Genomic DNA, 21,609 nt, shown 5'->3' on the forward strand with positions numbered 1-21,609 from the left:
ACTACACTAACCATTAGGCTACTCCTCCATCTCTTTTTGCGAGATTGGGAGGTTGTGTATTGGTTGGGTTTTTGTTTTTTTAATAGAAAGATAGGATAATTTACCAGTGCTCTTTTTCTCCCAAATTTATTTTTAGATGCCAACACTGTTTGTGGAGTCTGTTTTGGAAGTCCATAGTAAATTTGTTCAGCTTGTCAATACCGTTTTGAATGGCGATCAACACTTTATGAGTGCTCTTGATAAGGTAGGATATCTTTTTCACTGTGAAAGGCATTTGATCATTTCTGCGTGAAATCCATGTTACTTAAGAAAACGAAGAATACTGCAGTAGTACAAGCCTGAAACGTGAACAATAGCGTTATCATGACTTAAGCTTTGTAACATTTGTTCACCTTTCATAAAGACTTAATTACACTGCCCCCCCCCCCCCCCCCCATTTTTTTTTAAAGTGTTCTCAGATTTGTGCGTAATTGTGTGCATAAGTATATAAGTATTGCCATACTGGGAAAGACCAAAGGTCCATCAAGCCCAGCATCCTGTTTCCAACAGTGGCCAATCCAGATCACAAATACCTGGCAAGATCCCAAAAAGGTACAAAACATTTTATACTGCTTATCCCAGAAATAGTGGATTTTCCCTAAGTCCGTTTAATAACGATCTATGGACTTTTCCTTTAGGAAGCCGTCCAAACCTTTTTTAAACTCCGCTAAGCTAACCGCCTTTACCACATTCTCTGGCAATGAATTCGAGTTTAATTACACGTTGAGTGAAGAAAAATTTTCTCCGATTCGTTTTAAATTTACTACATTGTATCTTTATCGCATGCCCCCTAGTCCTAGTATTTTTGGAAAGCGTGAACAGATGCTTCACATCTACTCGTTCAACTCCACTCATTATTTTATAGACCTCTATCATATCTCCCCTCAGCCGCCTTTTCTCCAAGCTGAAGAGCCCTAGCCACTTTAGCCTGTCCTCATAGGGAAGTCGTCCCATCCCCTTTATCATTTTTGTCGCCCTTCTCTGCACCTTTTCTAATTCCACTATATCTTTTTTGAGATACGGCGACCAGAATTGAACACAATATTCGAGGTGCGGTTGCACCATGGAGCGATACAAAGGCATTATAACATCCTCATTTTTGTTTTCCATTCGTTTCCTAATAATATCTAACATTCAATTTGCTTTCTTAGCCTCTGTCTTAGGTGTCCATTATTGTGTACAATCTAACTGTGCACAAAGACTCATTGTAACAGCAGCACACAGCTAATTTAAATCCTAGTTTAATGAAGATATTAGATATTCAGTACAGATAGAGACGTGCACAGAAAACCAGAAGGCTAAACACAAGGTTTCTGATGCTGGGGCAGTATGGATTTCATGCCTGTTCTGTTTACTGCAAGAATACAGAACCTGCAACTTTTTCCTGGCTTCCTAGGTTAAAAAAATAATGCCAGAGCAGAGGAGGAGGTGTACTGGAACAAAGAGTAAAGTGCTGGACTGTTAGTATTGTGAAAATTGGATTGGCATTTGGGAGGGGCAGCGACATGAACATGCAGGGTTCCAAGATCTGATGACATATTAGAATCATTGAAACCAAAATTTTATTTTATTTTGTTCTACCTTTTCCTGAATATTTTGGACTCTGACACAACACCTTTTGGTTTTATTGTGAGCTTTGGAGTGCATGAAGTCCACACTCACCATTTCAGAAATATACCAATACATTATCTTCTGAACTCCCATCCCCTGTAACTTTATCACATTTATACCTTAACTTACGGAAAATGTTATACCGAATGTTCTTTTGCTAATGTTCTATTACCCAATCAACTTCTCGTTGTCTCTTTCCACTGTCCCATTGTTCTTTTTCCTTGTCCTATTCCTTAACGATACTTTGACTTTCTTTGCTTAACTTCTCACAATGTAATCCATAACTGATTTCTAACAAATTGTATTTCCATTATTTACAATGTATTGTAAGCCACACTGAACCCGCAAGCAGGTGGGAAAATGTGGGATACAAATGCAATAAATAAATAAACTTATTTTGCTTGTGCTAAAAGTTTGCTTTCAGGGATTGATTGCTATGCAATGTTCTCTCTAAGCTGCCCGACTGTGCAGCAGTTCTACGCTGCCACCTCATCCCACTACCATCCTCACCACAGCTATTTCTCTAGATGTGCATCAGCAGCAGCAAAACAAGCTATAACCACTCTGAGGCCAGGCTCTCCAGTCCAGGAGCTGACAATCCCACCCCTTTTGATGTCACTTCCTGTTCAGGGGCAGAATCGGTAGCCACACAAATAGTGTGTCCAGCCTTGCAGTGGTTGTAGCTTGTTTTGCTGCTGCCGCCATTTGTCTTTAGAAGCAGTAGTTAAGGGAGGGAACAGAGAGAAAGCAGTTGGAGGGAGAGGAGGCAAATGCTGGACTGGGAGAGGAAACAGAAGGGCAGAGGCTGGATGGGAGAAGGGGAGAGAAGGGGCAGAGGCTGGATGGGGGGGAGGGGAGAAAGAGGATAGAGTTACTGAGAGACTGAAGAATAAGAGAGACTGGAATAGGAGAGCCAACAGGAAGATGCTTGACTGGGGAGCTAGGACTGACCGAGAGCTAAGGGTTAAACTACCTGTATATATTTCCAGAATAGTGCAAATACTATTCTGTTTAATGTGGTGTATTATTTTGCTATGCATTAATTTGGTTTTTTTTTTATACATAATTCCTTGGAGTGTATACAATGTGCATAATACCATCAGTAACAGAGGTACTGGGGGAGGTAGCTGATAGATAGTGATGAGGTCCTTCCCTGATGTGTTCAAAAGTGTCTCCACTGTCCTCTTTAAAAAAAAAAAAAAAAAAAAGTGATGCTCGTATAGGGGGAGCAGTTCCCTATAAGCTGTGCTAAATATGTAGTAGCTGAGTACAATTCAGAGTAGCTATGAACATATAGTTAAACTACAGGTGAACAAGAAGGGAAGCATGCAGAGTATGGCTCATGGAATTGTTTCCAACCTCCCTGCGTGTGTTTATGTACACGTGTGTGTGTTTGTATCTGTAAGAAGTGCTGACAGGGTAATGTAACAGAAAATTTTTTGCTCATGTCAACTCACTCCTTTGCTTGCGAAGAAAAATGTTTGTTTATGTCAACTCAGTCCTTAGAGGGAGCATGGCTTCTGTGTTCACACAGAAGTAAAGGTAATTTGAGTGCTGGAATACTTGGAGGTTTCTGTGCATTGTCTCCTCATAGTTCTAACTTCTGTGTGTCTTGCAGCAACCAGGTTATTATGCTTCATGAGCCCTTCTGACTGGGCTTATGTGCACCAGGTTTGTCTCCAGGTTGGGAAACTTGGCCTGGATTACAGGTTGGAGGAAATAGTTCTTTCTTCCTATTATAGTATGTGTATAATTTTGCAAAGGCTCTTTTGCATGTATATTTTAGTATACACATGTAAAGTGTCACTTAAAAAGTTACCATTTTGTTTAAAGAAATAATTAAAATTCACCTTCCTGTACCTGACTGATAAAGGCTTCTTAATGACAGTGTGTTTGTGAAGTCACTATTTGCATAAAATACAAGTACACATTTATGCCAGCTCTTAAGCTGCTGTAAGTATATACAGCTTCTTTATAGCTGTGATCTCTGAAGACAATCAGTCCGTTGTATTCTCACATGTGGGTGATGTCATCCGACAGAGCCCGTTGTGGACGCTGACTAGTGAGTGGTAGAAATTTATAGCAGCACCCAACACACGAGCTCGGGTCCATTAGTCTTCATTTTTCCATAGAGCGGAGAGGATGCATCATTTATTTATTTATTAGGATTTATTTACCGCCTTTTTGAAGGAATTCACTCAAGGCGGTGTACAGTAAGAATAGATCAAACATGAGCAATAGGCAATTACAGCAGTAAAAATATTCAAGTAACAATACAGAATATGACATGGTATACTACTTGCATTGACAACACAATACGTAATAGAACTTTATAGTTGGTAGTGAAGGGTAAGGCAAAGTTGTAACATAGATGAGTAAGAAAGTAGAAAGAATTTGAAAGTAAGGTGACTGATTTGAAGAAAGTTGCACATGAGGTCAGAGAGATGGTTAAATATTATCTCAGTTAGGCTAGGAGTGGATAAACATGTCCCGCTGCAGTATGTGCATGGTCTTCTTTTCATGGCATGCATTTTTTCTAGTGTTGCAGTGCCTTCCCATACGGCTCTTTTTCATCTTAGTTCTTCATTTTTCCTTTTATTTTTGTAGGGTTTTTTGGCACATTCCTTTAATTTTTGCAACTGGCTAGGCCCGTTTTTAGGCCGGAGCCCCAACCTCAATTACCCCTTTTTTCTGTTCAAAATTGAGGAGCTTAATTTGGCCATGATCCTGTATCAGAAGATCCCAGTGGCTTCAAGAGGTGTGACCAATGTAATTGGGTGATTTTGGTAACTGATCTGCACTTACCCGCACTCATGGTGCATTGAGTGCCTTGGACCTGACCATGAGCCTGACTCTTGTTCTCTCTGTTTATAAATGCAGCTGAGAACACAGAGAGAGCGGCAGGCCCAACAGGGAGAGACTTTTTGGCTCCTTGAAGACCAGTGCATCATCATCGGCACTGGAAGCGTCGACCATGATGGCTGCAAAGGTTTCTACATCCTCTGGGAGTTCACTGGCATTGAGAAGGTCTCTACCTGTTTCGACATCGAGCACTAAGAGTCAGCCCTGGGACTGGTCAACATTGGGCCTGACACCAAGGGTGCGTACTGATTTGACATCATCCTCATTGGCACCGAAGGACTGCAGTGTTGAGCGTTGGGAGAAGCACAAGCATTAGTTCTCTTCAACGCATGATGCCAGGAGCACTGGGGCATCGTCATCGCAGATACTCGTGAGGTGCCAACACCAAGAGGAACGCTCCCCCTCTTTGTAAGAGATGCTGGTGTGTGAACCTCAAAGCAGCTATGTCCCTGCTACTGACACAGTCTCAGGCTGCCACTCTACTGGTTCCCCAGCCTTTGTTGATACCTTCCTTCGATGAGCGGTTCTGAGCCATGCTCAGGGAGGATCTGATGCAGAGGCTTTAGCAACAGACTTTTCAGGCATTGAGGACACTTGCGCCAGCAGCGGATCAGCTCTGAGGCTGCTTCTATGTCTGTGCACACATTCTTGCCACTGGCACCTCAACGGATATAGACACCGACACTAACGCTTATAGTACCGCTCTTGACGTTGGGGAAGGTGGCTTCCCTGGAGTCAGAGAGTAGGACCATAACCTTAGTACCCTTCGGGGCGAGGTCATGGTTCCTCTGAGCCAAAGCAGAGACAGACTGTCTAAGACCACTGTGAGTACGAGGAAGTGTCTTGAGTGGGACCGCTTATGGGACTCAGAGGAGGACCCACATTACCATACAATTTCTTCTGCGATAAGTATTCCATCTGATCCCTCCCCACCTTGAGACAAAAATCTCCACCTGAGGGTCTTTCTTTCACTGGTTAGGCTAAGGAGATGGCTTCTGCCATCCCATTTAAGTTGGAAATGGAGGAAGAGCCCAAGGTGGAGATGCTGACTCTCCTGAACTATGAGTCTTCTCCTAAGGAAGAGGTCACAGTACCATTGGACCCTATCCTTAAGGATGCACTGACAAAGAATTGGGAATCTCCCCTCTCAGTGCAAGTGGCATCAAAGAAGGTGGATACTCAGTATTATATCCAAAAGGCTCCCGGATTTGAGAATGCTCAATTGCCACACCACTCTTTGGTGGTCGAATCTGCTCTCAAACATGCTAGGAGTTCCAGGACTCATGCCTCAGCACCCCCAGGTAGAGAGGCCAAGACACCAGATGTGTTTGAGAGGAAAACATTTCAGGCCTTGATGCTCATTTCCCACATCAGTCCTACCAGCTATACATGAGCCTGTACTTTGCAGTCCCTGGTCTGCAGTACACTCAGTTTGGCGGACTCTCTTCCACAGGAGCAGACCGCTGAGCGCCAGCTGGCCAAAAAGCAGCTGGAGTGTAGAAAATATCTGGCTAGAAAGGCTTATGACTCTTTTTATGTGGTGTCCAGACTCTCCGCCATGGGTGTGGTGATGCACAGTACAGTCTGACAAAAAAAACTTGTGTTTGGGACAAGTCCAAAAAGTTTGAAATAGATCCTTGATCTCCACAGTTATGCCAACAGTGCTGTTCCAGTTTTATATATTTTATGTTCTCTTGCTGTGGTATAATACCAGCGGTTCAATATTTTTTATTCATTTTCGATCGTAGCACTTGATATCGACACCTTAAGAAGATATTTGAAGATCCTCTGCCAGCGAGTATATTCATAAGTCAGGCCCAGGTCTTTTTCCCATATACTCGTATAGTGCAATATAGGGGTATGTTGACCTATGGTACTATAGATTCTGGTGATTCCACCTCTTCCGCATCCAGTCTTAAATGCACCTTTCATGATTTCCACTAGACGGAGTTCTCTGCTGGCTTTGCGTTTGATGTAGTCCTTTATCATCGTTACTAGTGAGTCTATATTTCTGCATAAGATTTAAAAACTGAGTTGTCATACATGCCAAAAATGGAGCTTGCATGTAGGAGTTGATCAGTTGCATATAATTCAGCATTTCATGTTTGGCAACCAGGATGAAGCCCAGAGTAGCATGTCTCTGTTCAGTTTTTTAGCCAAGGTTTTATAGAGGGAGCCATTCAGCAATAAATTTTAATTGAGCTGTGCTATGATAATCCTCAAAGTGAGGAACTGCCATCCCTCCAGATGCTCGCAGCTGATGAAGCATATCTCATTCTACTTGGTGGGGGTTGGGCGGTTCCAAATACAGTGAAAGGCTTTTCTAGTAAGCTGCTGAAAAAAAAAACCTTGTGGCAGATCGATCGGTAATGACATGAAGAGATATAGCAATTTAGGTATTACAAGCATTTTGAGGGCATGAATTCTCCCCAACCAAGATTAAGTTCAAATCTTCCTATTGTTCAAGTTCCTGTAGCAGAGGTTTCAGTATTGGGGGGAAGTTAAGCTTATATAGATCTTCTGTTGATTTTGAAATATTAATTCCCAAATATGGAATGATATTGTGTGCCCACTTGAAAGGAAAGTGGGTTCGTAGATAATGTACTTCATCAGGGTAAATTATAGTGTTTAAGATTTCTGATTTAGACATGTTAATCTTAAAGCCTGACACAAAGTATATTTCTGTAATGTTTCTGTAACCTCTGCAAGAGAACTTCTTGGCTAGACAGTGTTAATAGAATATGATCTGCAAGTTGCATTGTTTTTTAGTAGCCTAGTGGTTAGTGCAGTGGACTTTGATCCTGGGGAACTGAGTTTGATTCCCACTGCAGCTCCTTGTGACTCTGGGCAAGTCCCTTAATCCTCCATTGCCCCTGGTACAAAATAAGTACCTGAATATATGTAAACCGCTTTGAATGTAGTTGCAAAAACCTCAGAAAGGTGGTATATCAAGCCCCATTTCCCTTTCCCTTTTGGTTTGCTCCACCACATATAATACCTTCTGTACCCTGTTGATCTCTAATTAGCTATGCTAGGGGTTCCACAGTCAACAGAAAAAGAAGGGGAGATAGAGCACAGCCTTGGCACATCCCCTTGTGTAATTCAGAGCTTTCAGTGTATGAAGCATTGATCTTAAGGCTAGCTAATGGCTTCCTGAGAATGACGATTGTATCCAAATGAGAAGTTGGTCTCGAAAACCCATCTTTCTCAAGACTGCAAACATATACGGCCAGTAGGCACGATCAAAGGCCTTCCCCACATCTAATGATGATATCAGAGAAGGGTTATGTTCTAATGTTTCTATGAGCTTCACATGTGCCTCCATTAAGAAATGAGTTTCTTAGAAGAATACTAAATTGGCTTTTGATTTCCTTGTGTGCTGACACTCTTTTTCTTTTAATAGAGGTGTTCAGCCTCCAGACATTCCAGGAGGCTAATTGAACCATTTACGTTTACTCCCTTCTTTGTGTTGTAGAACGCTATTAAAACTTCACTAACAATGGTCTTATCCTGTAAAACATTTCTAGCCCTTTTTTCAGTTATAAAACAGCAACCCTTATCTCCAGTCCTCCTCCCCAAGTACACCCCAAAAACCGCAAACCTGCTTAATGTAAAAAAGGTAGGGAAAAAACCTAACATCTGTGCCCAACAAGGATATGATCTAAGGCACATACCCATGTCACATATGGATAAACTTTGGTATCACCGAGTGTGAACAAGTAACGACTGAGAGTAGTGAAAATGCTGTAAAGGGGGCAAGACTCAGTGGAAGAGTGCTTACACAGGATTAAATTAAAAAAACAAAAAAGAAACAAAGGAAAAAGAGAGGTTAACCACAAGACAAAAATAGTGCAGATATCCAACCCTGTCCATTGTTTGTATTGTTCATTTACCCTATAAGCAGGCTCAAAAGACCAAACTGAAGTTCTGTAAAGTTCTCAAAATTAGGCTTAACTATGGTTTTTTCAGTATCTGTCTTGTGTGTCCATTAATGACTTTAGTTACTTGCACTTAAGTAATATTAGTCGTATAGATACATTCCATTTGGAATGCTGATTCTGAGGCACCGTTAGTGGTACCAATCAACTTATCTACAAGATCCATGTAGACTTCTATTTGTGTGATGTGGTAGCAACTGTTGTTCAAAGGGGAATCCCCAGCAGTATTTCAATCCTTTACTTTGGACTATTTGGGTCAGTGGGCAAAAGCCCTGTTGTTTCTCCAAGGATGGATCTGGAAATATGTGAGTGTGTTTCTGATACCCTATAGTTCTTGTACCTTGGATACTCTGCAAGAACCCTGATTGTGTTCAAAGTAGTGGAAGCAAATGATTTTTGATCTGAGAGCATCTGGCCTGTTCTGATGCTTCCCCAGATTCCCGTGTGTTTTTTCTATGTGGACTTTGGATTTACTACCAAGAACACACAGGGTATCTATCCATCTAGTCTTCCTTAGACAGCTAGTGGAATCCAAAAGTTGTACTTTTTTCAGTCTGTCATATATCTCAATTTCATAAAGGTATGTTTAGCTCTTGGTGGTGCATACACATACAGTTAATGAAAAAAGGTGGTGAATACATGGTTAGTAAGGCTCCAGTATTAGTTGCAGTAAAGGCATTGAGAGCATCAGGCTTACTGCTGGTCCAGACTCCTTCCTTTGCCCATGGTCAGACCTCCTGCTCTGTATTACCAGCCCCTTCATTAAGTTGCTGTAAGGTCAGAGTTTTGCAATCACAGTGCTTCTTCTCTTAATTGTACAGTTGCTCCATGCACTATGGAAACTTGTTGTTGCAAAATGGAATCATAGATTCATGGAGGTATGCACACACCACTCTCAGGGCCTACTTCTCATGCTCTGTTTTCACTGTGAGTCTCTTCCTTTCCATCCTGAACATGTGTCCATACCAGCCATGCTGATAATAACAATTATGCACTCATCACCAGCTCTGGAGTTTAAGAGCTGTGTTGGCTATCCTGATTGACCACTGCTCAGTTTTGGAGGTGAGGACTGGAGCACATCGATTAGATGGCCGTTTTCTAGGGCTCGTTAGCACTCCCCATAAATTTGTAATTTTTCAGGTTTATTTTAAATTTCTTTAATGGAGCTGTGTGGTTGGGAGGGGGGGGTCTTACATTTAAATTCTTGCATTGTATGTACTTATATAGTGCATAAATCAGTGAAAAATAAAGCAAAGTAAGTGGAAAATGGAAGGTACAAAAACCAGTACAGACAAACCAACCACAAACTAAAAGGGTTAGGGTAAACTATTTATTTATTTATTGCATTTGTATCCCACATTTTCCCACCGTATGGCAAGTTCGTTGTGGCTTACATATTGCTAAAAAGGTGGTTACAAAATTTAGATTTGTAGAAGTCTAGTACATAATACAGAAGTACAATAAACACTTAGGTTGATATATTAGCATTTTGTGAGAGAGGTTAATATTATTGTTTTCCATTTCTGAACTTTTCTTGATGTATGGTGGTGTGGGATTAGGCAGAACCATGGAGGAAAGACTTCTTGAAAAGATGCGTTTTCAGGTTTTTTCCTGAATTGTAGGTAGTTTTCTGTGAGTTTCAGGTCTTTGGGTAGTAAGTTCCAAAGTTTTGTGCCTATAAACGAGAGACTGTCGGCATGTGAAGATTTGTATTTTATACCTTTGCAGTTGGGATAGTGAAGGTTTAGGTAGGTTCTTGCTATTCTCATCACGTTTCTTTTTGGTAGATCGATAAGTTCCATCATGGTGCAAGTCCGTAGATGATTCTGTGGACTATTGTGCATATCTTGAAAGTTATGTGAGTGTTAATAGGAAGCCAATGTAAGCTTCTTAGGAGGGGTTTCGCGCTTTCAGAGCGTGTTTTTCTGAAGATGAGTCTGGCAGCCGTGTTTTGTGCTGTCTGTAGTTTTCTTATAATTTGATCTTTGCAGCCTACATAAATACTATTGCAGTAGTCTACATGGGTTAGCACCATGGTTTGGATCATGTTGTGGAATGAATCCCTGGGAAAGTAAGGTTTTATACGTTTGAGCTTCCACATAGTGTGGAACATTTTCTTGGTCGTGTTCTTAGCTTGGCTTTCTAGCGTTAGGTGGCAGTCAATTGTTATGCTTAAGATTTTCAAGTGGTCTGAGATTGAGAGGGATGAACCCTGTGCGTTAATTGCTGAGGGGGGAACATTATTGTATTGGGACGAGTGAATGAGACATTGGGTTTTATCTCTATTGAGTTTTAACTTGAATGCTGACGCCCAGGATTCCATGATGGTCATGCTGTTTATTATTTCCTTGGTGATTTCTGTGGGGTTCTGTTTGAAGGGAATATAGATGGTGATGTCATCTGCATAGAGAAATGGATTGAGGCCTTGTTTGGATAGAGATTTAGGCAGTGGTGACATCATTAGGTTGAATAATATAGGTGAGAGCGGTGATCCTTGTGGTACTCCACATTCCGCTTTCCAAGGTGGAGATATACTGTATCTGAGTTTGATTTGACTTGGTATGTTCTGGTTGTTGGAAATCCCTTGATCCAGGAGAGTACTTTTCCTGTAATTCTTATCTTGTCGAGGATTCTCAGTAATATGTGGAGGTTGACCATTTCGAATGTGCTTGATAGGTTAAATTGGAGTACATAAGTATTTCCATACTGGGACAGACCAAAGGTCCATCAAGCCATCATCCAGTTTCCAACAGTAGCCACTCCAGATCACAAATACCTGGCAAGATCCCAAAAAAGTACAAAACATTTTATACTGCTTATCCCAGAAATAGTGGATTTTCCCCAAGTCCAATTTAATAATGGTCTATGGACTTTTCCTTGAGGAAGTCGTCCAAACCTTTTTTTTAACCCTGCTAAGCTAACCGCCTTTACCACATTCTCTGGTAACGAATTCCAGATTTTACTTACATGTTGCGTGAAGAAAAAGTTTCTCTGATTTGTTTTAAATTTACTTCTTTGTAGCTTCATCGCATGCCCCCTAGTCCTAGTATTTTTGGAAAGCGTAAATAGACGCTTCACGTCTACCCGTTCAACTCCACTCATTATTTTATAGACCTCTATCATATCTCCCCTCAGTCGCCTCTTCTCCAAGCTGAAAAGCCATAGCCGCTTTAGCCTTTCCTCATAGGGAAGTTGCCCCATCCCCTTTAAGAGGATGTTTTTACCCCTTGCTATTTCCTGCTTGAATCTGGTCAGGAGTGTGGTTAGTATTGTTTCTGTACTGTGGTGATCTGAAGCCAGATTGAGATTCGTGCAGTATCTTGAAGTCAGTGAGGTATTCTGTTAGTTGTTTGGCGACTGTGCCTTCTGTCAATTTGGTTGTTAGGGGTATGGATGCTATCGGTCTGTAATTCTAGGTGTCTTCTGCTTCTTTTTGGTGTCCTTTGGGATGGGAGTTAGGGAATGGGAATAGGCCATTTTTTTAAAATAGATAATTAAGGTGGTCTGTGAGTTCTGTGACATATTGATTGGGGGGGGGGGGTCATTATATAGTTGGGGCAGGTGTCTAGCTGGCAGTAGGCGGAGGAGAATTTTCTGAGTGTGTGAGCTATTATCTCGGTGCTTAGATAAGTGAAGTTATTCCAAATATGGTCTGCCGGGTATTCCCTTGGGTTCGGATCTAGTTTGTTTATGAAGGTTTCTGGATTAATATTTCCCTGATGCAGATTTTTGTGTAGATTGCTAATTTTTTCTTCAAAGTATTTGGCAAGATTGTCTGCATGTGGGAGGTTTGCTATGATGAACTATGAAGAAGCAAACTCAAATGAAAAATCTAAAAGCATAAGCCAGTAGACTCTGGCATGTAGACAAAAAGGGGCTGATGTAATAAGTTGCGCTACCCTTTAGTGCAGTGGTTTACACCTGATTTTCCCATGCTAATCCTACTCCCCAGCACAGGAAGAAAGATTAGTAAGGGGAAATCAGCATAAAACCACTATGCTAAAGGATAATACATTAAGCATGCAGAACTGATGCAAATTGCTGCATGATAAATAATTTCCCAATATAAAAGAAAATTCTAGCACAGTTTTCTTACCCTTTCTCTAGCACTGTATCTTTGTCAGCTTGTGGCAAGAGTAAAGATGCAGTGTGAGAGCAGAGAGTTATCTGAGGTGATGTGTGGCCCAGATCACCAAAGTGGCCCAAATGGGACCCTGCTCCACTCCCAATCTCACAAATACTGGTGTACCTGACCCTACAAATGTCTGCCTTAGTGGTATAAGTACATAAGCATCACCATAATGGGAGAGACCAAAGGTCCATCAAGTCCAGTATCCTGTTTCCATCAGAATCCAATCTAGGACTGATAATTCCAAAAGAAAGAATAGATTTCTTACTGCTTATTCCAGGAATAAGGAATGGATTTGTAAACCTCCTATGGATGGTACAGCATATAATAAACTTGATTTCTCAAGTCCACCTTAATGGTTTATGGACTTTTAGGGACTTTGCCAAACCTTTTTTTAAACCTTGCTATTCTAACCGCTTTTATCACAATCTCTGGCAGCACAATTCCAGAACTTTAATTGCATGTTGAATGAAGAAATATTTTTGTCTGATTTGTTCTAAATGTACTACTTCATTATGTGCCCCTTAGTTCTTGTACTTTTGGTAAGAGTAAATGAATGATTCATATCTACCTGTTCCATTCCACTTGTGATTTTGTAAACTTCTGTCTTATCTCCCATCAGCCATCTTTTATCCAAGCTGAAGAACCCTAGCCTTTTTAGACTTTCCTTATAGAAAAATTGTCCCATCCTCTTCATCATTTTGATCACCCTTCTCTGTACCTTTTCTAATTCTGCTGTATCTTTTTTTTAGATTTGGTGATGAGAATTTCATACAATATTCGAGGTGCAGTTGCACCATGTAGTAATACAAAGGCATTATAATATTTTCTGTTTTATTCTCCATTCTTTTCCTAATTTCCAACACATTATGCTTTCTTAGCCACCGTGCGCTGAGCAGAGGATTTCAACTTATCAACAATGACACCTAGATCCTTGGCAGTGACTCCTAATATGGAACCTGCATCATGTAGCTTGCACGTAGTTTATTCCTCTTCTCTATGTTCATTACTTTGCATTTGCCCTTGGTTTCCACCTCCCGCCCCCATACACCTTAGAGATGTGAGTGATAAGTGATTCCTATTTGCTACTGCCTCCGCGCTGCCATCTTAAAAAATGGCAACACCCAACCCCACAATTTTCAAGATGGTGGTGTAGAGGCTGGAATGGGTAAGATTCATTCTTGCCTCATTCTTTAAGGTGTGCATGGGGGGGGGGGGGAGGAGGAACTACAGGCATTTGTGGGGGAGAGGTCAGGGTTCGGGGATACCTATGGCCTGCCAGCGGTTGGCTGATTGGAGTACGTTATCATGGGGGGATGCAGATAGTCCAAATGCAAAATATTGTACAGACCTGTGTTTACATTCATCTGATGTGCTCTTCAGTGTTAGCGCATATTTTTGTGTCCCGTGCTATTTCCTATTCTGTTTGGTTACTGCACTGGGAAGCTAAAATTTTGCATTAGACTCTCATTAGGAAACGATAGGCTGTCGGCATATAACTCAAACACATGCTTACTGCATTGACCCCAAAGGATGATGTCAGACTGCCATTGCTGTTCTGCACCTGATATAGTTTAAATATATCCTGGCATTTTAGTTCATTGCTGGCAGTGGAGCGATACATACTAGAAGGTTAGTTTCTGGTACTCTGGTACCAGGATTACCAGAGCACACTGAGAAAGGGGTTAGAGCAGATGAAAGGATGAGGACCACCCAGAGTTTCCTCAGTTCACCCTCAGTCTAAACAGATTTTTTTTAAAGCAGTGTTTTTTTGTGGTTGATAGGATCTGCTTTCTAGATATAAAAGTTAGTATTGGCTGTTGTATAGAGTAGTTGCCACATAGTTCCATAAAATAGATTATATAACTTAGCATGATAATTTTGCATGTGTTGCCATAGGAATACATCATTTATTGGTTAAATTAAAAGAAAAGAGAAAAAAAAGACAGGAGAAGATATTTTATTTTACTGTTTACTTTGTAAATTTACAGGAGTCAATATTCAAAAGGATTTAATCGGGCAGGAGAGGCTCCTGCCTGGTTAAAACCTGCTGAGCAGGCTTGCCATGGATATTCAGCAGCACTTAACCAGACAGTGCTGCTGAATCCTGCACTGGGTATGTCAAAATCTGGCATTGTTGGGACTTATGTGGGTGGTGGCAGTACTCAGTGCTAGTGCCTGTGTAGTTCAGTGACCAGGTATGATTGCCTTTTGTGTAGTCCTATCTTTGGTCATTTAGCTATGCAGGTGCTGGCCCTGAATTAGCAGTCTGCACAACTTCCAGGTCTCAGCCTGCATCTCTCACTGCTTTTCTCTCCCTCCTGAGCTCCTGAGATAGAAATGGGGAAAGCCACTGTTGTCCTGGGTTTAATAGCATTTAGATTGTAAGCTCTTTTGAGCAGGGACTGTCTCTTTGTGTCAGGTGTTCAGCGCTGCGCGCGTCTGGTAGCGCTATACAAATGCTAATAATAATAATGGAATCTTGCTACTATTTGGGATTTTGCCAGGTATTTGTGACCTGGATTGGCCACTGCTGGAATCAGGACACTGGGCTACGTGGACCATCAGTCTTCCCCAGTATGGTTGTTCTTATTTTCTTAAAGATAAACTCGCCCCCCCCCAACAACGGAAACCCTCCTCAAATGACCTAACTCTCTTCCCATGAAAACTCCCCGTCCCAGCAGTTCCCCCCTCCCCCCCCCCGAGCCTACCTTAATATCCCTGGTGATTTAGTGGGTAGTTCAGGCAGAAGTGATGCCCACTCACTCTTGCCCCGGGTGGCTCTGGCTAAAACATGACAACCGTAACCTCTAGTAGTTGTCTTGCAGTACTAACACTAGAGGTTGTGGCTGCCATTTTTTACTTGGAGCTGCCAGGGGCACAAAAGAAATAGCCACAACCACAGCGTCTCCACCAACAGCAGAGCAACTGGCTATTTTTTTCAAACAAAAAATAGATAAAATCAGAGAAGGAGTTCTCAAATTAAAAATCAGCCATTAAGATATTTATGAAAAACAGTCAGACACACATACAGAAATAGCCACCAACAGAATTTGGTCTTCCTTCCAACTACCAACCCATGACACAGTAAAACATTACCTGCTAAAATATTCAACCTCACAATGCATACTTGTCCTAGTTACCTTGTGAAGGAAGCTCCTAATATATACATTAATCTGCTTCAGCAGCATATCTCCTTCCTACTATTCCACGGCACTTTCCCTGATAATAAAGGTTCTATTATCCTAACACCAGTACAAAAAAACAATTTAATCACCATAACTGATGTAACAAACTATAGACCAGTAGCCTCCATTCCTTTGATGATAAAGGTGATGGAAGGAATAGTATCAGCACATTTCTCCCTACTACACAAATCACAATCAGATTTCAGACCATGCTATAGCACCGAGACTGTCCTTACTACCCTAGTATCAAATCTCAGAAAAGAAATTAGCATAGGGTCTAAGATCTTAATGCAGTTTGATATGTCTAGCACATTCAATGTAGTAGATCATAATATCCTACTAAACATACTAGACAACTTTGGTATATGTGGCACAGTCCACAAATGGTTTCAAGGATTCCTAAAATCAAGATATTACAAAGTGAAAATGAAAGGAACCTTATTTTTTTTCTTTTGTACCCTGCACTTTCCCACTCATAGAAGGCTCAATGTGGCTTTCATATTATATACAGGTACTTATTTGTACCTGGGGCAATGGAGGGTTAAGTGGCTTGCCCAGAGTCACAAGGAGCTGCCTGTGCCTGCAGTGGGAATCAAACCCAGTTCCCCAGGACCAAAGTCCACCACTCTAACCACTAGGCCACTCCTCCACTCCTCTCCTCTCCTTGGTAACCGGACTGTGGCGTCCCTCAGGGCTCTCCATTATTGCCCATTCTGTTTAATATAATGATGTCACCACTAGGTATCAGACTAGAAACAGCAGGATTCAAAACATTCATATATGCTGACGATGTTACCATTTACATAACCTTCAAAAAGAGCATTCAAGACATCTTACAAAAGGCAAAACTTGGCTTAAATTTGATGGAAACCTGAGCATCAGAATCCAAACTGTAGCTAAATAAAGTAAAAACTAAATTCATGGTCATTACCCACCTATTTGACCAAAACGACTACAACAGTTTCACAATTGACAACACTTCATTCCCCATTGACAATAATCTGAAAATTCTAGGTATAATTATAGAAAAACATTTTACATTTGATACTCAAGTTTCCTCAGTAATCACAAAATCTTTCAGGTCTCTTTGGAAACTAAAAGGGATCAGACCCTGTTTCTCATCAGAAACATTCAGACTATTGGTACAGTCATTAACATTATCCCAATTCAATTATTGTAATGCCATATATGCTGGCTGTAAGGAGTACCTGTTGAAAAAAACTTCAAATGGCTCAAAACACTTCAGCCAGGTTCATATACAAAATCTCTCATTTTGAAAGTGCCTTCCCTTTATTAATCAAATTACACTGGCTTCCCATCAAAGCGAGAATCACCTTCAAATTATGTACCTTTATCTTTCAAATACTAAATGGCATAGCTCCAGACTATATGGTACCATTAATAAACTTACCTCAATGAAACACTAAATATGAGACAAGAAACTATCTTAGACAACACTTCCCAAATTGCAAAAAAGTGATCTACAAAACTGTCCACTCTGCAGACTTCACTTACCTAGGAACCAAAAGGTGGAACTCCTTACCACCTAAAATAAGAAATATACAGGAAAATACTAGATTCCGCATAATCCTCAAATCGTTCCTATTCAAACAAACCCTCACAAAGAACAAACATATCTCAAACAACTAATTACCTGAATTGGTTATTACTCTATTTACCATTAACTTTCTCATTGTTTCATGTTCAATTTCTCATTCATAATAGATTTTCTAAATGTTAAACATCCATAGCTATCCCAGTATGTTTATGATACTGTATGATAAAATTGGATTCCTACAACAAATTACTTTCTTATGCATTATTCTTCATGTATCCTGTACTGTTTATTGTAAGCCACATTGAACTCAAACCTGTTTGGGATATTGTGGGATATAAATGTCACATATAAATAAGGGAACTCGGCAATATATTGAACAAGACAGGTACATGGACAGAGCCTTGGGGGAACAATACACAAATTTTAGAGGGGCTGGAGCGGATCAAGAGTCATTAATAACAACTTGGAAAGAAAGATATGAAAGAAAGGATGAAAATTAGTTGAGTACAGTACTACCCATCCCTTGTAAAGGTAAATTAGACCAGAGCAGATCATAATTAACCAAGTCTAATGCAACCCCCCCCCCCCCCCCAATCCATATGTCTCCAGATTGAGCGTGGATAAAAGACAAGTTTCAGTGCTATGGTACTTCTAAACTCCAAATTGACATAGATGTAACCGTTCTTTTTATCTAAGAAAGATTGGAGTTGCTGATTATTCTCTCCTTACTTTGGTCAGGAAAGTGAGATTTGAGATAGGACAATAGTTGATAAAATCATTTAGGCTGAGGCCTTCTCAATCATTACCCACCTTGGCCAAGGCGAACCAGAAACCATAGTAAAACATGTATTGGTAATAGAAGTTGGAATACAGAGGGCAATAGCTGGGCAACAGGAGACTGAGTTGTCTTAATTAAAAAAAGAAGAGACTGGATTTTCTTAATTAAAAAAAAAAAGAAGATACATAATTCAGGTTAAGTCTTAATTTGACTGGGGCCAAGAGATTACATGAAATAGGCTTTCTCTTCATAGCCACCCACCTTCTTGTACTAATCTGAAAACACATGGACTTTTTCACAGTAAGATGTGATGGTCCTGTGTCACCGGTTCTTGTTTGTTTTTTTTTTTTTTTAGGAAACTTAGGAGTTGATATTTAGTATGTACTGGTGCTGGCCAGGGCTGGTAGTTATTCAAACACTGCTGATATTCAGTAGCATTCTTTATTGCTACTTGGTTAATTTAGATGAGCAAAAAAGCTGTGTTAAATTAACTGGGTAGCTATCCAGGTACCACCACTAAAGTACTTGGGTACCTCTCAGTTGCAGCTCTGTACACAGTGCTGGTACTCAGATTGGGGGCAGACACTGAATATCTGGATCTAATTCAGCTGGTGGCAGCAACAGCCAGCACTTAAAAAACAAAACTGAATACCACCAGCTGAATTTTCACTCCCTTACAGATTTGTTTGTTTTTTCACTTCTGCACAAAAATATGGTGACCTATTTGTCACTGGATTTGCAAAGTTCAAGAAAGACCATGAATGTCAACCTTTGAGCTATTTCATTTTGAGGCATATTCCTTACTGTATAGTGATTGCTGTATGTTTACATATACTATGTCCCATTTTATAAACTTGTGCAGGTCTAGAGTAGAACTGTTAAGTCAGCCCTGTAGATTGCTATTACTGCTTTTTGGAGAGTAGGTTTCTTGTCTTCTGCTCATGTGAGTGTGGTGGTGCATGCACACCGCTAGAATATCAGGGTTAGTGCTTCTGTTACACACAGCCTATGCTGGCTGCAGTGCCCTCATTAGAGCACTCGATGAGAGAGTTGCAATGGAAAATAACACAAAAACCAAAAGATCCATCTGAATTTACTAATTGACAGACCATTTAACAATCTTGACAAAGAAGTTGAAAATTGAATCAGTGTAGAATGAGGTTAGATTTAATATTAATTTAAAATATTGTGTCTTTGCTGAAATTATGCAGGCACAAATGCAGCTAAGTGGGGAAAGCTTAAGATTGTCTCATATTTTTCTATTAAATGGCGACTTGAATTTTTGTTGACCACAAGATGGCGTGCTGTCGCCATGGATTCCTCCAGATACTGTCTAACAAGAAACATGACAGCAGTAATTGACTAGCACATAAAATTCTTGTCAGAGGAATTGACTTGTGTAAGGTTATATCTTGCATGGACCAAAGAAGTGTGAATTAAAAAATGCCTTTCACTAATCAAATGTCTCGGTTTTCTAGTGTGCGTATCAGGTGTTAAACCTAATGTGTCATTCTCATGAGTAGACAAGGAGATATGTTTTGGTCTATAAAGCATAGTATTGAATCTAGTTCCTTTATCTATTTACTGAAATGTGCTAATGTGTAAATAATAAATAGGCCTCATTATGATTAATGGGGCCTATTTTCTAACACACATGTGCTGTCTCATTTTGGTAGATAAGCTTAAAAAAAAACCCGATTATGTGTATGTGAACATTCCAAAACACATGAAATAGATGTATGCATTAAAAAACTTTAAGTAGCTTTTGTGTGATTTTGTTTGCTTTTTTTAAGTTTATAGTTTAATTTAAAAAATGACATTTATAGTTGAACTATAACATGTTTTAAAGTTTGTATACAAGAAGAAGAGCAAGGCAGAACATAATTCTGATAGGAGCCATAATTGGTATCCTAAATTTCCCCTAGCATATTATAGTTTCTTCCTTCATAGATGATCGCACTTTTTTCTTTTTTTGCCAGATATATAATGTAGAATTACAGTGAAATTGGTTTTCCTAACCTGGTGTTTGAGGCTTATACAAAACAGACTGCTGATCTGAAAATGAATGCTCTTTGTACAATCACATGATAAGATTAAAGAGTTCAAGAAAAATGTATTTCAGGATTGGAGCGTAATCTTAACTCTTTAGTTCCTATCCTTATTTCATTTTGTTCACATTCTGACAAGGCCTTTCTGTGCCTCTTCTAAATGAAAATAAGTGGTACAGTAGTCTCCATTCTTTATTGGAACATATTTTTTGCACCATTGTCTGTAGTACTTTTTCTTACAGATATAATAACTGTTTTTCTCCCTGCTCAGCTCCTTCAGTGGAAGGCTACTACTGTGGGTAGAGCTGGGAGATAATACTGGTTGCGTTTCCACTATAAAGTATCCTGCTCTCTTGACTAATATAATCTATAGCTGGCCAGAACTAGATTATCAGAGGTAGTCCAGCAGCCATGCCTCGAATATTTTCACTGCCAATTGACTTTTTTGCTTAGCAGTTTTTTAATGTATTGATCACTTCTCCCAGTGTCCCTCCTAGAGGATGGCAACTTGCAATGTTGACTGACAAGCTTGATGCTGCATATTTTAAAAATTTTTTAGACCACACAATCTATCATTCTTGGTGGTTCACAAGTAGAACATACATAATCAAATGCCAGTAAAACAAAAATACATGAAGTATGATATTAAAAAAGCAATAAAACAGCCACCATGGTACAAATATAAAATAAGACAATAAAACTTCAAGCTGAGAAATCATAAGGCCATCATTGCCTTACACATCTAAGAGAAGGCCTGACTAAATAGGCTTTTAGCTGCTTCTGGAAAAGAGTCAACTGTTCAGTTTTACAAAGGCCAAGCAGGTAAGTCATTCCAAAGAATCAGACCTTCTATACAAAAGCTATTAAAACAATACATGTCCAGTCTCGCTGCATGGAAGGATGGTACATCCTAATAAATTCTTATCTGCAGAACATAGTGAGTGTCCGGGTTGATGTATTTTAAGGTTGCTGCAACAGCAAGTGGAACTTTGTTATTCAGAGCCTTATGAATTAATGTTAACTTAAATTGAATTTGCCATGAGATGGAGAGCCAAAGAAGGGCAGCTCAACCAGGAGAAATGTGGTCAAACTGTGATCTGCCTGCAGTGTGTTCAAGATACATTCTGGTAACCCCAAATAAAATGAATTGCAATAATGAAGTGCGGCATTACAGTACTCTAAATAACCAAATGAACATTTTCCGATGTTAAAAAATCTTCTCACCAATCTGTTTATAAAGTTTTTAATTGTCCTCTTAAAGTTATAATGCTGAATCAGAAGTATTCCCAAGTAACGAGGCTCTTTTGAAATGGGAATAGTAGTACTGTCAATCTCAAGATTTTCAGGACAGTATATAGCTGGATCGTCTGTCAAAAACAAAACCTGTCTCTCTGATTGCTTTCAACTGAAACTGAATTTCCATTATCCATGTCCATCATCCATGTTTGAAGTGTTTTA

General features: G+C 40.0%; 1 protein-coding gene across 1 annotated transcript in view; it reads left to right on the forward strand.

The window, feature by feature from the left end:
* CUL2 (cullin 2) overlaps positions 1 to 21,609 on the forward strand; it is a 419,462-nt gene that overhangs the window by 258,263 nt on the left and 139,590 nt on the right. The window contains exon 13 of the mRNA XM_030199038.1: positions 137 to 244. Within this exon, the coding sequence (XP_030054898.1) occupies positions 137 to 244 (108 nt within the window). The remainder of the gene's footprint in view (positions 1 to 136; positions 245 to 21,609) is intronic.

Source organism: Microcaecilia unicolor, chromosome 1, assembly GCF_901765095.1.
Source record: "Microcaecilia unicolor chromosome 1, aMicUni1.1, whole genome shotgun sequence".
In the NCBI taxonomy this organism is placed as follows: domain Eukaryota; kingdom Metazoa; phylum Chordata; class Amphibia; order Gymnophiona; family Siphonopidae; genus Microcaecilia; species Microcaecilia unicolor.